The 16,228-nt window shown below is 42.8% G+C and overlaps 1 protein-coding gene across 14 annotated transcripts in view; it reads left to right on the forward strand.

Annotated features, from left to right (window-relative positions):
• Nucleotides 1–16,228, forward strand: part of DMD (dystrophin) — a 996,724-nt gene that overhangs the window by 914,200 nt on the left and 66,296 nt on the right. For 10 of the 14 annotated variants that reach the window (XM_027888128.1, XM_027889056.1, XM_027888040.1 and 7 more), the window contains one exon: nt 8,213–8,274. In XM_027888128.1, the coding sequence (XP_027743929.1) occupies nt 8,213–8,274 (62 nt within the window). Of the gene's footprint in view, nt 1–1,343; nt 1,469–8,212; nt 8,275–16,228 lie in introns of those variants that run through there. The other 4 variants (XM_027888710.1, XM_027888807.1, XM_027888895.1 and 1 more) reach the window with 1 other exon arrangement.

The following is a 16,228-nucleotide window of genomic DNA, read 5'->3' on the forward strand; positions in this document are numbered from 1 at the left end:
CTGCTTTTTGAACTTTTCTTAAATTCAGATAACCCAGTGACCTAGAGCCTTAAGGGGAGCCCTGGTACTTAGGCTAAAACCTTCGAGTTCAGTACCTACTGACATGTGTGTAATAGGAAAGCAACCTATAGGATATTCCTGTGGTATAGAAAATATGGGTGGGACGAATTTTCCGTGCTTCTAGGCCTGCATCCTCCCAGTGTAAAAACAGAGAGGACTTTTTGCACATTTGAAAGGTGGAGGGTAGATTTAGATTACATATTAGGAAGAAATTCTTTACTGTGAGAGTGGTGAGGCACTGGCACAGGTTACCCAGGGATGCTGTAGATGCCCCATCCCTGGAAGCGTTCCAGGCTGGACGGAGCTTTGAGCAACCTGGTATAGTGGAAGATGTCTCTGCCCATGGCAGAGGAGGTGGAACAAGATGATCTTCAAGGTCCCTTCCAACCAAAACCATTCTGTGATTCTGATTTGAAAAGCACCTTTTATTTTTTTGGGTGGCTTTACCAAAAAAGCATCAAAAAATCTGCAAGGCTTGAGAAACTATTTGGTTTTGTGAAGGACTTAGTTCTTTATGCAGCCTCATTTTAATGAATAAAGGACATAGATGTACAATATGCATGAATGGAGACTGGCCGCACTGATTTGAAGTGCCTGTGACACTGAGAGGAGTGTTGGCTTTCCTTTGTGTAATGCATGTTACATATTAATGCAAAGAAGCATCGAACAGTAACTCGGCATGAGCAGAACTATTTCTACTGCTCTGGCTGACCAGGAGGAGATGCTCATCCTTCCCTGCCGGGCCCGGGCAAGCCCTCAGAAATGAAATTACCTGATTTCACTCACAAATAAACCACTCGGCATTTTAAGCGCCGAAATTAACAGCTAAAAAACAAAACAAAAAAACCCAAACAAACAAACAAAACAAACAAAAAAGAAAGGCAAGAAAAGGGCAGGTTAAGGCCCATTTCAAATCCGTCCCAGATTCGGTGCATATTTTAGCTAAGTGTTTTTTCCCAAGCCCTCTGAAAGTGAACCGATTTGCCGCCTCTCAGCACACCCATCTCTCCGGCGGGCCCGGGTCAGGGCAAAGGACACACAACAAAAAAACAACCAAACAAAAAGAAGTCAGAGGAAGCCTGGAGGGTTTCCTCCCGCCTCCAGAAGAGCTGCACAGCCCCGGGGAAGGCGGCGAGGGGCGAGGTGCCCTCAGACGCCCCGCAGCCGGGATGCCGGGGCGGGTGAGGGGTTGCGGCGCCGGTAGCGCCGCCGGGCGGGAGCGGAGCGGGGCGGGGCAGCGCCGTCCCCTCCCTCCTCCCTGTCTCCCTCCATCCCTCCTTTCCTCCCTCCCTCCCTCCTGCCGTCCCTCCCTGCCGGCCGGGCGGCCGCAGTGGCGCTGAGCGGCGGGGCTGGGCGGACGCGCTGTCTCTGTCTCCGCAGCCGCCGCCATGAGGGAGCAGCTCCAGGGGTAAGGGCGATGCGGGGTCTCGGGGCGGCAGGTGCGGCGGGGGCGGCTCCGCCGAGCCCCGGGGCCACCCCGCGCTCCGCGGCGGTGCCAGCGGCGTGTCCCGGCCCCGCTCGGCACCGGCGGCGGAGCCTGTCATCTCTCGCACCGAAAAATCTCAACTTGCCGCCGGGTTTCTTCGGGGAACTTGAAAGGCGCGTTGGGTTCGGCGCTTTTCCGCGCTCCCGAGGCCGTAGTTGGGCGCTGGATGCGCCCCGTTGGCACACGTAGGAGATGGCGGTGTGAGCCGGCACGCACGCGTGGCTGTGCCCCTACCTGTGCCCGTGCCTGTACCTGTGCCCCTACCTGTGCCGGGGACTCTGTCTGTACCTGTACCTGTGCCGGTGCGGGCTCGGGGGGCGGAAAGCCGAGCCGAGGAATCAGAGCTGTGTGGGATGCCCGCGGTTTTTTGGGGGTAGCGCGGTGCTGCACAGCCTTACCTGCCTGGCACATCGCCTATGGGGCAGCTCGGGTCGGGAGTGAACTCCAGCGGAATTCCTGAAAACAAACGTGCTTGGGGGTGTGTGGCTTGCTCTTCTTTTTCTTTTCTGTCCCCCCCCCCCTTTTTTTTTTCCCCTGCCATTTCATGCTTAGAAGTAATGTTTCAAGTTAATAGGTAGAAGAGGTTGGGAGGGGATTCCCTCTGGGCTATTGCGCTGCGAGTGCTGTATTTCTTTTTGCTATATGGCACCTTATATTACCTTTTAATAGCTGCTGTAAAGCATCTTGCAGCCCGGGACACCACCGGTGTCCCCAGCCTGCGCCTTGGACTGAAGTTGGGCAGAGAGGTGGTTTTTGCAGGCATGTGTGTACATAACTGAGGAAACGGGAAACCTGGTTATATCTGGGATCTTTGACCTTTTTAGCACTAAGGAATTGTTCAAGGCCGTCGCTTGTCTGAGCCTGGATTTGACAAGACCCTGCAGTGAAATTGCTTTGGCAGGAGCAAAGAGGATAGGCTTTAGAAAGCAAATAGATCAGCGGAGAGTGACAAGCCGGGGGGGCAAGGCTCACCCAGCCCAAGCCACTGAGCGCGAATCTTTGCCCCTGACAGAGCGGACAAAATAAATGTTTAACATCAAGGGAGAAAAAAAGAGTTACTATTCAGTACTTGACAGCTGATATTTGCCCTTCTCCTACTATTCATTTCCAGTATCGGCAAGAAACTTTAATATGTATTGGTGCCTGCCTGCAGCAGTCTGATAAATCTCGCAAAAGCCAATAAAACAGGCTAAAGTCAAATTCCTGCTGAAGGGACGCTGATCCTTGGCTTAAACAGAAATAATCTCTGCACAGATCAGTAGTCTCTAGATTTACAGATGAAAACAGTAGTCCTTTGTAAAGCACAAAGGAGTGCCACCTTTTTACATTGCTAATACTTTCCATACCAGTAACTTGTTTTATCAGAGGACTTAATGAAACACTGTAAAAAGAAAAATATTAAATCTTCCTTGCAATCACCGTCATCTGCTGATGAAAACGTTTTTCTTTTAAGTGAAAGGTAATGTCTGTTCATTCAGACTCTTTCAGTTGCATTTAGGTTAGTTTAGTAAAATCCAAACAACTATCTTGCTTGTTTTGGCTTTTTGACAACAGTCATAAGGTGGTTGGAGTAACATTTTCTTCCTCGTAAAGCCAGAAGGTGAGAGGTATTATGAATTGTGTTGTTTGAAAATGAATCAGTTCAGTGCTTTGTAAAATAGCACTATAATTTTGGTGCTTTTTTGGCCAGTATATGTAACTATTTATTTATTACTACGTGATAGAATTTCTTGTTCTATGCACATCTATGCATTTGCACATCTAATTCATGTCGCATTTTCTAGTGAAGGGTGTGGGGAGAAGTGCAGCAGAACTGGCTCTGGTATCACCAATGAAGAGGGCTGTAAGAGTTTAAAAAGGACTCTGCAGCTGCAATCTAAAATTCTATTCTGGAGCTGAGCAGTGAATGAGACCTAATCCTAGATACAGGTTTTGGTTTTTTTTAAAAAGGGTGAGGGAGAAGGAGTGCAATCAAAAAGTGTTAAAAGGTTTGCGAATGTTACGGTGTGGCTGGTGCAGGAATGTTGGGGGGGGATTTGTGCAGGAATTTGGGTGTGGGGGAGCATTGCTTTCCACTCCTGCTGCTGGTGTTGCTCAGAAGTAACATAAAAGGAATGAAGATAAAATAACTGTATTTTGTCCAAACTGATCAAGTTATAACAAGGGAACTGTAATTCAGCTGGAGTGTCAGTTTGGATATCATCTCCTGATTTCAGGTTTCCAATCCTGTGTGTTATTGGCTCTACTGACAGCGATGAGAGACAAATCTCTCTGCTGTTGGCAGGAACAGAGGAGTTCACACAGGCATGGTGTGACAGAATTCTCCACATAAAAATTATCCTTGCTAATATAATATAATCATCCTTTAATGAAGTGGTCCTGCAGTTCCCAAAGGATGTCTCAAGTGAAGACTATGCTTTCATCCCACTGGATTATCAGTGTATTTAGTGTACCAGTCACACCCATGCCTAGGTGTCACCATTAGCCATTGCTGCTTGTCTCCTTTCCAGGCCTGATTTTCATTTCCTTTCCACTTTTGCAGCTCAATTCAGGTGCGAAACAGGAAGATAAGCCAAGTGAGCGCATTTATATTTTTATTTGTTGCAGAATGACCATGATGTAAAAGCTAGTGATCAATTTAGTTGACCTATCTGTAGAACCACATTGAAAAATGTATCCTCTGAGCATATGCAGTATTGCAGAACTGCTGGCTGTGTGCGTTGATGCCTTTTTGTGTTGGTGGTTCGTAGGAAAAGCATTCCAAGTACTTATTTCTGCACAAACTCTCACTCTGCTTCAGCTGCTGCTAGTCAAGAGGACTTGCACTATACTTTTCATGTCTTCCTGACTTACAGGCTATAAAGGGCCTTGTTCACCGGAGTTTGAAACTCTGGCAAACACTTTGCTGCAGATCTATTAAGGATGCTACAGCATTCCCAAGTGTGGTTGAGGCTGCCTGAAACTGCTGAGCTGGCATTTCACTTCAGACGGTGTTCACAATAAGGGCATACACACAAATCCTCCCCCACCGGTCCAACCCCAAAGCTCACAATTAAATGGCCTTTGAAAATGGCAAAGAGGCTTATGAAGAATAGCCTTGATGGAATCTAACCTTTCCCAGAGCTGCCCTTGTGTGCAGAATAGTTGATAATTTTCAGAGCTGAGAACGTTGGGAGGCGAACGCCGTTTAGCTGGAGCGAAATATCTGCAGCCTTCTTGTGTTCTGCATGTAAAGTACCAGCAAAGTCTGCCCTGGCTCGGTATGGGCACTCAACCTCTACGGAAATCACAGCCACCAAGGTTCAGTTCACTTCAAAGCCCTTGCTTTTTTTATGCAAGAGCACAGAGGTGTGCTGACAGCTGGCCAGCCCATCCCTGGGTCTGGTACCAGATGGGTGATCCCTGCCGAGGGCAGCCACACCACCTGGTGTGGGACACTCTGGGCAGTCACTGCTGGGAAGGTGGTGGGGCAAGGACTTAGGGGTCTCTACTTACTTGACTTCTGTAGTCTTAAGGAAAGAAATATTTCCTTTAAGTTGCAACAAAGTTTAAAAATAAAGCAAGAGGGGAAATGTACCTGCCTTGCAAGTTCAGTCTTTGTCACTTTCAGATGAAACTAATGAAATCATTCCTTGGAAAATGCCCATCCCCAAGATAATTAATCTTACACCATGAGGAGAGATCTGGGGTTACTGGTATTAAAAATATCTGAAAACGGTTGGAGTCCAGTGTTTCTTTGGCAATAGAAATTTTATTTAAAAGGTTTTAGGAAAGCAGGTATTTTCAGAAATATTGAATTCCATAAGCTTAAACCATATACACTAAATTCACTGATATGTGGTTAGGCCTTACCATAAAACATGAAAATAAAAAATTCAACTTGTCTGTGTCATGTTGATTAGTGATTAATCATCCTAGTTTTTCACACTAAAATGATCCTTTTGTTCTTCTATCCCTCACAGGCCTGGGATTCTATAATCCTATCTGTATTTACCTTTGCCAAATATCCGATGGCTTTTAAATATTTTCATGGGGAAACAGTTTCTTTGAAGGCTGTCAGGGTAGCAGCTATGGAGTCTGAAGTGGTCTAGTTTATCCATAGAACAATTTGGGTCTGCCAGACTAATTTCATACGGAAAGTCTGGCAGGTTGTCTTCAGAGGTTTCTTGTAACTGTTTGCCCAAGTTCTTTTTCTCACTTCTACTACATGATTTGGCATACAAACCATGGTAGAGTTGCTGTTCAAATATCTACCACTTCTGGGGCTACCTGCCCGTGGGAGAGCAAGCCAGGGCAGCCAAGCTCACGCCTCTGGAATTACTGATCTGGGATTGACATTGGGTGAAAACAAACTGCAACCACAGGTCTGTGAGTATGAATGTTTGTTTGGGTCTGCAGCCCATTCACCTGAATCGTGACATCCCTGGTTACAAGGTTCTTCTGCCGTGAGTTCTTTTCCTTTGGACTGCTGTTGTTTCAGCAGAGGCTTCAGGTGGCTGAGTTTTTAGGAACTGTGTGAACAAAACTGTTTCTGTTTTTCTTCATACCTGGGTATGGTAAAAACTTCTGGTGTTACATTCTCTCTTCAAAACCTGCCCATGCTCAAGCAAGGTGGGAAATGCAGGGGTTGGGTGCAGGCGGCTCAGATCCATAGGTTTTGCTTGAAGCTGTCCAGTTTCTGGGAGTTAAAAAAAACCAAAAAACCAAAAAACAAACAAACAAAAAAGGAAACAAAAACCAAAACCAACCAACCAAACAAACAAACAAAGAACACAACAAAAAAAACCACCAAAAACAAAAAACAAACCCAGACCAGGCTGAGATCTCTGAATGCAACTGCAGCCACCTCCCTTCACAGGACTCATTTTTAACAGAGCAAAGAACAAGACTGCTTTTACTCTTCTGGTGTCCTCCTCCCTCTTTCACTGCCTTCAGCCACTGCAGGAATTGGGAAGGGGTGGGAATGCTGAGATTGATGAGACAGGACTTGTTTAAAAGCCTGCGCTCAAGTAGGGCAGCGCTATGGCAGCGTTTTTTTCCTTCTTCTTAGTGCTTGTTATCCCTTTCATTCTTCCTTGCAGTTACAGAGGAAAATCTGGAAATATATATAGTAAGCTGCTGAACATATAGAGGTTACTGGGGCAGTAAAGTATTCGCATGGATCAAATAAATAGCCTGTCTTTTAAGGCCAAAATTAAATCACGCTAAGAAAACATGTCACGATTTTCTTTTTTCCATGAGTAGGGGTGGTGTTGAAGTGATTCATTGGAAGTTGTACCTCTTCTTAGCCTGTAAAGGATAAATGTGCACTTGGGAACATCAGTGCCTCAAAATTAGAACTCGAGGAACGTTTGTTCTCTAAAACAGCCTTGTCAGTGTTCCAGGGCACAGTTAGGTGTGCAGGTGCTGCTGGGTGGTGGTTTAATCTCTTGGAGCTGGGAGGTGTGGGCTCCAGGAGCTCTGTGGGTCAGGTCCTGCTCTCCTGCATATTTTCTCACAAATGATGTGTGTGTGTTGAAACCCCAGTGCTTTTAAGTACAGAAATGACCAATGTGTCTGCTAGCAACTGTATGCTACATACTCATTCCGAATTTTTTTTTAAATGAAGACTCCTGGTTATCTTTTAATGTGGCTGAATTCTGCGTGAACAGGACTTTATAGGCTACAGGATAGATAAGCAAGACTTATATGTTAATAGAAAGATAATCATATTAGCTGTGCTGTCATTAAAAAACAAATTCATAAAAAGTATAACCTTAGGAGACATGAGTTGCTACTCCACTCACTAAGGCTTAATTCTGTTGGTTTTCTCACGCTGCCTGTCTTTCGGCAACATGTTGTGTTGCAAAGCTGGAGGCTGCTCCCCTCAATGCAGAGACTGTCCAATTTACATTCTAGTCATACTGCAGCGTTTCATAACCCGCTTTAGCTTTCCCCTGGCTTCCCAACAGCTCTGCCGCCTGACACTGCACAGGGACCTCTGGGGCGAGGGAAAGGGCCTGGGAGTCCCAGGGAAAAAGGGAAGCAGCCAAGAGTCTTTGCCAAAAGAGACTGTCAATACAGGGTGTGAGGCGCTGGCCTGAGAAATGGTGTGAGCTGGTGGTGGATCAGTTGGCTGTTGCATAGTGATTTCAGTGCAGGTGACTGGAGTGAAAGGAAAGACTGGAGTTTTGCTGCTTTGGATAACTCTTACTTTTCACATGGGAAATCACTGAGAGAGTGTGTAGGGGAAAGCAGATCAAAAATGCCATGCATCTGAGTATCTAGTCAGAGTTCCCTTAAATGCTTTAAGAATGAAGCCCTTTCAAATGTCTGTCCTCTAGTTTGGAGCAACCAGAGAATGACCTGTAAAAAACAAAGAGTTCTTTAGAACTGATCTCTGTGCTTACAAATTCCTCAAAACATTGACATGTCTGAATACTTGCTGTTTTTTTAATATTAGCACTCCTTTTAATTTTGTTTCATGAGCCCTTGCCTCACTAAAGTGCTCTGAGTTAGTGCCTCATGTTGAAAGAAGACATGCTTGCTGCTGCTGAGAACCCCCGCTGGAGCAGCCCAGGATGTGGGTAGTGCTCTGGCACCGTGCTCTGATGTGCAACCTGCATCACTTGCTGTGAGACGGAGAGAGAAATTTTATTTTACTAACTTTCATGTTTTGTATTGTAGCCATGAGACGCAAACGACCTGCTGGGATCATCCTAAGATGACTGAGCTTTACCAGTCATTAGGTAAGACATCTCTACCAGATGTTCGGTGGGGGATTTTTCTCAGTTGGATGAATTGTTAGGGCAAAGATTTTTTTCCGGAAGAAATAAACTGAAATTAACTGGCAGAGAAAGATGGTGTGTTTATCAAGGTTAAAGTTTTCTGCAAGGGGAATATGTGAGGCATAGTAACACATTTCAAACATGCAGTAGAAAAAGATTGTATTTCAATTGGCACGTTAGGAGTGTGCACTGGATTTACGAAGTAATTTGGGTGTATTGTTGCAAACTCTTACTGAAAGACTGGGACAGAAATTTAAAAAAAAAAAAAATCCTGAATCTTTTCACTGTCTAATATGCTTTACAAAAGGCAGATGAAAAAAATCAAACCAAGCTGATGTTAATGTTGACTTTTGGATGGTGGGAAGCCAATTGAAGCAATTTGCCAAATTCTGTTACCACTGCTTTATTTTTAAAGCACTTTCAATACTTAGAAGGCATAGCAGCTGTCATGATGTCATTTTGAATACCCAAATTGCATGCTTATTATGACTTCAGATGTGCCTCTCTGGTGGAGGGGTTTTTTTCCATATTTTAGCAGCTTTGGATTTTATTAACAGAAGCACATCCATAAGATAAAATAGGTTAATCTATGCTCTAGTTTAGGCTGCTTGGCAGACCATTTAATAGCTAACCCTTTGCTTTTAATGGTTCTGCTAATAAATAATGGAGGATATAATAAAAATTAAGCCATTTCAGTGAAAGAAATATCAGTGAATACGCTGCATTCGTAAAGAGAGTTACGTCTGTACAGCAAATGGATATAAACTGGCTTTGAACAAGCCAGTGTGAGCGCTGGGACAGTCAAATCTAGCATTCAGTGTAGGCTTATTTACCATGGTGAAAAATAGCTTAAATTTCACCTGCTTAACTCTAGTTTAGCTGCTGAAAACAGTCTAATTATACCAGTGTAATCTATTTCAAGCTAACTCAGGTATCTCTGTGGTGCTCTGCAGTTGAAGGCATACTAAAAATACTTTAGAAAACTGATATGATAAAATGAAACGAGACAGTGTGAAGATTGTTTTTTTTCCTTATAGCATTAGCAGTGTGGCAGCAGTTTGTTTAAAAATTAACCAGAATATAGCTCTGTATGCCAAAAGGGGATATACGATGTATAAGATCAGGCCAACCAAATGCAAAAGAAGACAAGTATTGACTTGCCATTTAATTATAATGTATTGCCCTGCTTGTCTCCTTTCTATTTCTGCTCTTAAAGTGAGTGGTTTAAAAGTTTCAGGACAAGCAGTAATAGCACATGCAGACATCCCTTTAATACAGGTAGGTCTTCAAACAGTTGCTTGTTAATTGAACTGCACTCTGACTCTGCAGCCGCCTTTGATCCAGGGATTGCGTGATATTTCTGATACTGTTGTTGGTCAGACCCAAAGTCCTGTTGCAACTGCTTTTCTTGTGTTAGTTCCCTGGTTCAGCTAGAGTACTCTTGAATATCAAGAAGTGAAAAGGTAATAAGGGAGAAAAGTGTCCTGATGGATTCAGGTCAGCAGTTCAGAAGATGTGTGACTGCTGAAGTCAGTTTGCATTTACTTTAACTGGGTTTTATTATTGTGAGTACCACCCAAATGTCAGGAGTTTAAGATAGCCTTATTTCTTACTGCATAAAGAAGGAACATGTTCAGGCAGATTTTGTTTCTTTTTCTTACTTACTTGTGAGGTTTTTTTTTCTCCTACTATTTTCCTTTTCGGGAGCTAGAAACGTCCAAAAAAGCAGTCATCTATCTGGCTAGTTTTATTTCCTTTGGAGCTGAGACCAAATACTGATTAATATGGAAGCAACACTGATTTTAGCAAAGGATGAATAATGTGTATTTTTCTGAGTAAACTGAGGTGTCCATATATGTGTACAAAACAGATTAGACGAGGTGATTCTTTGTGCAGTGCCACATGGGTGAAGCTTTGATGAAAGTGCTACTGAATAACCTACTGATTTATTTTATTTTATTTTGGAACTTGATGTAATCATCATTGCCTAACTCTCACACAAACTGTATAATACAAGTATAACCCGTTTAGTCCTTGAGCAGAACCCTTGATGTATTTTCAGTGCTTTGCTTTGCCTCAGGTCAAAACGGTAATAATGGGATGTTTGAAGTCTTTTCAGACTGTTCAGTAATATATTATCTGAGAAGATGTTATTAAAGTCGATTTTGTATTGCATACTCATTAGTTCCTATTATTTTACCCCACATTAGGATCCAAATTTTGCTTTTCATTCATATGAACAAGCTAGTAAAGAGCTTAGTATGTATGCATTTTAAAAATCTGGTAGAAAACATGAATTCTGCAATCTGGGTAAATGTAAAAAAGTGAGACTAAGTACATCAATGCTGTCAAGAGTTTTCATTTCCATTTTCCAACTCCTACACTTAGCCTGTAGGGAATAATTGTGCTATGTGATGTAGCTCTCTATACATGCCAGTATTTTATAATTTGCTAGGGGATGCTTATGTCTAATTTAAAGCCTTACAAATTACTAAAAGCCTAATTTTTTTTTAGTGAATGAGGAAGGTGCATCCTGGCACAAGGTAACGTTTCTTGTGTGCCTATGTCTTTGAGATGCAAGAGACACTTCTCTAACAAAGAGGAGTAACATTCGTTTTAATCTTCATATATCCAGTTCTCACACCTACAAATTGCTGCATTATATTTTGCTAAAATAGATGAATTTCAAGTGTCATACGGTAGTGTCTTTAGTGATTTGGGTACTTATAAAAATGAAGCTAAATTACGTGGGAGCATTATTTGGTACTAATAAAAGAAGGTAGGAATGTGCTTTGTACACTTTTGTCTGATCAGATGGTCAGTTGAGGAAGTCCTGTATCCTGTCTTCAATAGAACTGCATCAGAGACTGCAGGAAGAACCCATAGGAAGAAATTGTAAAATAATCTGCCCATGAAGGAAGTATTCTCGAGTTCTCTTTGAGTTCCTTTGCTGAAACATGGCTGGTTATAAAGATACCCGTAATAACTGTGAAATACTTCATTTGACATTTAATATGTGTATCAAAAATTTCCAACTGGCTGTTCTTTTTAACAGAAGCTTTTCCTTATAAGATACAAAAATGCTTGTTCTTGACTGCTCTTTATTATTTAAAACAATGTAGCATTTTATCAGTTTTAATGAAGCATCTACTCCTTGCTCAAGGTGGACAATTTTCACTCTTCATTTAAAGTTATGGCTACTTAAAGTTACATTAAAAAAAAGTCTATATTGAATTACTTAATTGTTGTTTAATGTCTAGTCAAAGTGGCAACAGGTAGTAGATGTTGGTATAGATTAAATAAGGAATCATACGAATTACAAAAACAGAGAAATAATAAATGCTGAGATAGGAAAGGTAATGAAAACTGGTGAGTCTCAGAGGTTCAGAGGCTGACAGACATCCCCTGGTTTGTATTTACACCTTTATGAGCCACTCCCATTTTCTTCTAACTTCCCTCTGAAAATCTTCCAAGTACTGAGAACTGCTCCAGCTGCTTTTCTTTCCAAAGGTAGTTCCTCTGCAGCAGATCTACTGTTTTTACACCATTCTTTTACAATCCCCTTACAAATTTTCTCATCCTCGTGGTGACTGCAGGGCATCACCGAAAAGATAATTTGTGTTATTTCACTGTCTTGGAAGGCAAGGGCCTTTGCATGAGGAGAGAGATGGGAAGAGCAGGAATGAAAGTGTTCTGGAGTTGCTTAATTTTTTTTCAGATTGTCTACTGAGAGTGAACGTTCAATGTCAGGCACCTTAGCTCAGAACAGTGGTATTTTGCCTTTAAACTGAAAATGACTACCTTTGCTGCGGTGGCCGAGGAGGACTTGGTCTGCCTTGCCATACTGTGAGTGTCCCCCTCCTCCAGCCTTCCATGTCATGTCAGTACGAGTCTCCTCAAGGTGCATTAGTGTCACCCTGGACAGTAATTGCAGTGGCAGGGTGCAGTCAGAAATGTTGCTGTGTGCATCTGCTTATCAATCCTAATTCACCGAGGCAAGACATGAGGGTGAAAACCACCACCCTCGACCTTGCAGGGCGCAGTGCACTGGTGACAGCTCTCCATTTAATTTGGAGGGTTGGGGGGGCAGTTCTCTGTGGATTATGTGAAAGAAATGTCAGAGTTGCTTAACACAAGGTGGGAGAATGCTGGAAGGTACCTCTGAGCCTCCTCTGGGCTTCTGGAAGCAGCTGATATGTTGATCTTGTGGCTGGCCACTCTTGTACAGCAATATGAGCTTCTGACTCCCAGTGACCAAGATGGATAAACATCATCCTTTTTGGTTTGTCTATTTTATTTGTCCTTTTGAAATGCTGCCCCTTGCTGTCATTACAGTTTTTATTAGCAACTTCTAAATCGTGTCTTTACTCTGAGGTTTTATTCAAATTCATCTAATTGTTTTCTGTGTTTGTGCTAGTAAGACCCTTGCCTATTGCATACATCAGTCATCTGATTTCTACTGAAATCCAGTGAGATGGTACATATGGCCTTTCTTTAAAGGTTGCTTATTCACTAATGTCCTTTTCAAGCTCATTTCAGAAAATAGGATTGGTTGGGTTCTGTCAGCCTTGGACAGTAATCAGACCTAGAGCAGGTCGTCTTTCTAACTGTGTGATTGCATCCTATCAGCATCATGTAACAGACAATAAACATATGGCAGAGAAGTAGAACTTAACTGGTAGAAGTTAAGCTTACATCCCTTGAAAATGAAAGCATAGGTGTATTAGCAGTGAAATTTATTTATTTTAGGATTTTCCAGCATGACTGCTTCTCCTCTAGCGTGTATGAAGCGTTTCTGACTTTTCTGACTGAAAACTCCGCTCATATCCCAACCCCATAACGTGGTGTAACCCAGGTGTACATCATATCCTTTCTTACACATTTGGGTTTGCTGGCTGAAGAAAAGACATTACATGTTAGTTGGTCTGGTTACAGGCATGCTGGCACATGCTGAGCTGTTCAGCCACTGGGCCTAGATGCAATCAGAAACATTGTGGTGTCCTGAGTTCCTCCCACTTGCTAATTTGTAGGGACACTATTGGCTTTTTCACTCAGTGGCACAGGTCTGGTACAACATGCTGTGTTGTTTCATGCAGAGTGGTTAAGCTGTACGTATAATAACAGTTTGCTGTTATTTATTGTCAAAGCAGTGGAGATGATAGCATTAATTATTGTTATAATAAAAGTCAATGGCCGAGACTCAACTGATATTAAGCAGTGTTACTTGATTAATTTCCTTCTTTTGTGCATTTGTCTCATTTGCATTTTAAAATTACAATTCCTAAAGAGGCAATATATGTCACTGTAGGGCATCATTAAAAGATTTAGGTACAGGTTTTGGGCAGCAGGAGGAAACCAGCGTTCTTATCAGCCTGTCAGGGAATTTCAGCTGTATTGAAACAATGTGAGATGAAGCTTCTTGAAAAGTGAAGAGTGCTGTTAATGTCTGATGAAACGTGAAAGCTTAGTGGCTGGTAGTGGAATTATGGTCCGTTCAGGACACATTTTCTTTCCTTGCAGTTGAGAGTAATAAAACCTTCAGAAGTCTGTAAACCTTATCAAATGAAGATGAGGATTTGATCTGATGACATCTAATTTCTTTGAAAGAACTTAGTTGTTAACTTGCTGAATTTTACTCTTATCACCTGAAGCATGTAAGCTACTCATTTCAGTTAGATGGTGTCCAGACAGTGAGAATATTGCTGCCCATAAAATCAAGTGAAATGTCTATATTTTGTCCTCATTAATTGAAAAAGCAATTATAATAATATTGACAATAATATAAGCAAGGAATCCTCTTTAAAGTAAAAAGGACTTTCTGAGATGCCTTCAAATTACCTTACAGAGAGATACAAATTATGTGACCAGCCTTTGATGGGAGGTACTCTGGTCCATGCCAGAGTTTTTAAACACCCAAGGAGATTACTCTGTTGTAGGGGACAGTACATTATCAAATGGAACATCCCAGTCACTCAACACTCTCAGCAGCTGCAGCAGCTGTAGGGGGGTTAGTCTGTTTAAGAACTACCCTGGAAAGCAGTTGAGTTATAACACCATACTTAAAGCCTGTTGTCTGGGTGATAGGTGTGACTCCTTAAGAATAAAAACAAATGTAAAATCTGGAATTTGGCATGAGAGGACTTAAAAAAACCCCCAAACCTAAAGTTCTTATTTGTTGATGTTAGGTCAGTAGTCAGTGGGATATTCTAGCAGGTGATTCAAATCATTAATCACTTCTCAAATGAGTGGGCTTTTTACCTGATTATCCAGTAGTAAAAGGATCTGGTATGTGAAATTGCAGGCGTTTCTAGAATACTGTAGAAATAGAACATTATATTTTGAGATTTCTCAATGTGCAGAATTATGCAAAAAAAGGTTAGAATTTGACAATCTGATCATCTTTCCCTAATAAGATGAGACTGGATGTGGCACTGAGTGCCATGGTCTAGTAACCACAGCCGTAGTGGATCAAGGGTTGGACTTGATGATCTCAGAGGTCCTTTCCAACCCGGCTGATTCTATGATTCTATGAATATTTCTGATTTGTGTTATTCCTATCCACAGTCTGAAGTCCCCTTCATTAAATCTGGGGCATGTAAATATGTCACCAAATACTGTCTTACCATCCTTTCCTCTGACTGTTCCTTTCCAGGGGCCCCAGGAACTCTTCCACTGCATCTTTGTTTCAGACCGTAAACAGATTCTGCTCTTGAGCATTTATATTTTTTTTGTTCGAAGCTTGAAAGTTATCTTCTGAGCAGTGAGGAGAGGGAGTATTGTTAAACAGCTTGGAAAAGTTTCCCAATGCACCAAGGGCGTTTCAGCCCTCTGACCACCCTGTTCAGACGACAAGGCGGTGCATACTTTCTAGGAGTGGGAGGGAAAGGGCTGGAGGAAAACTTGTGTGGTAGACTGAGCTCCCCAGCCTGCTCCAAGATGATAAAAGCTTTGGAACCAAGGCTTAGTCCTTACTCTTTTAGTGGGCTGTTTGGGAGTGGAGATAGCATCATTTTCCCTTAGGACCCAGGAAGGAAAAAAAAACACCAAGAACACACAGAAGGAGGAACTACTGGTATTTCCATGGGCATTTTGAAGGTTGCTGCTGCTTGAGCCTCCTTGTTCCAAGCTGGAGCAGCTGGCATGTGACCAGTCAGTGCCTTTTGCTGCTTCACTTGAGGTCCCCTCCCTCACTGTTAGGGGTGACATTACATCCAGTACTCCTCAGCCCAGTGTCCAAGTCTCATTCCCTAACAGTCTTATGTTCTGTGATTCATTTAAATGGGGTCACATCAGCAAGGGAAGTGTTTTGAACCCAATTAGGAAGGGCTTGGGCTTCCTTCGTTGCTACACAGAGCAGCACATTTGTTCACCAGTAGCTCCAGGGGAGGAAAGACACCACTGGCAGTTTTGTAGGCAAAAGGAGTGGAAGAGTGAAATCGTTAAGATCCAGTGACCTTAAGTGACTGTCACCCCTTGGTAAGAGAGCTGTCCATCAGGAGCATGGGGGTGGTGGCATAAGGAAGGCAGAGGTGAGCAGTTGACATGGGGACAGTAAGTGGGCACAGGCTGATCCTGGTAACAGCAGCGAAGGTGGGAGTGGAGGTGTGTGGCAACTGTGCTTGGCCTGGACATGCAGAGCCAGAAGATCGGCATTGCTGCTACTTTCCCAAAACCTGAGATGAGAGTTCCAAATTGAGCTCCTGACATTGCTGCTTTGTCATTTAGAGCAGATGCTTCTTGGCAGCTATGTCGTTAAGGTTGATAATAAATTCAGTGTGTATTACATATACAGGAAAATAGATGTAAACTGTAGCACTTCCAGGATTAAATGTCTTCATGGATTGTGCTTTCTGCCCTGATTGAGGCCTGAAATATGCATATCTATTTACTCACATTTCTGAAAATGTAAATAATA

The sequence above is a fragment of the Empidonax traillii genome, unplaced genomic scaffold, assembly GCF_003031625.1.
Source record: "Empidonax traillii isolate 1590-97213 ecotype Southwest subspecies unplaced genomic scaffold, ASM303162v1 scaffold1:size7828297, whole genome shotgun sequence".
Taxonomy (NCBI): domain Eukaryota; kingdom Metazoa; phylum Chordata; class Aves; order Passeriformes; family Tyrannidae; genus Empidonax; species Empidonax traillii.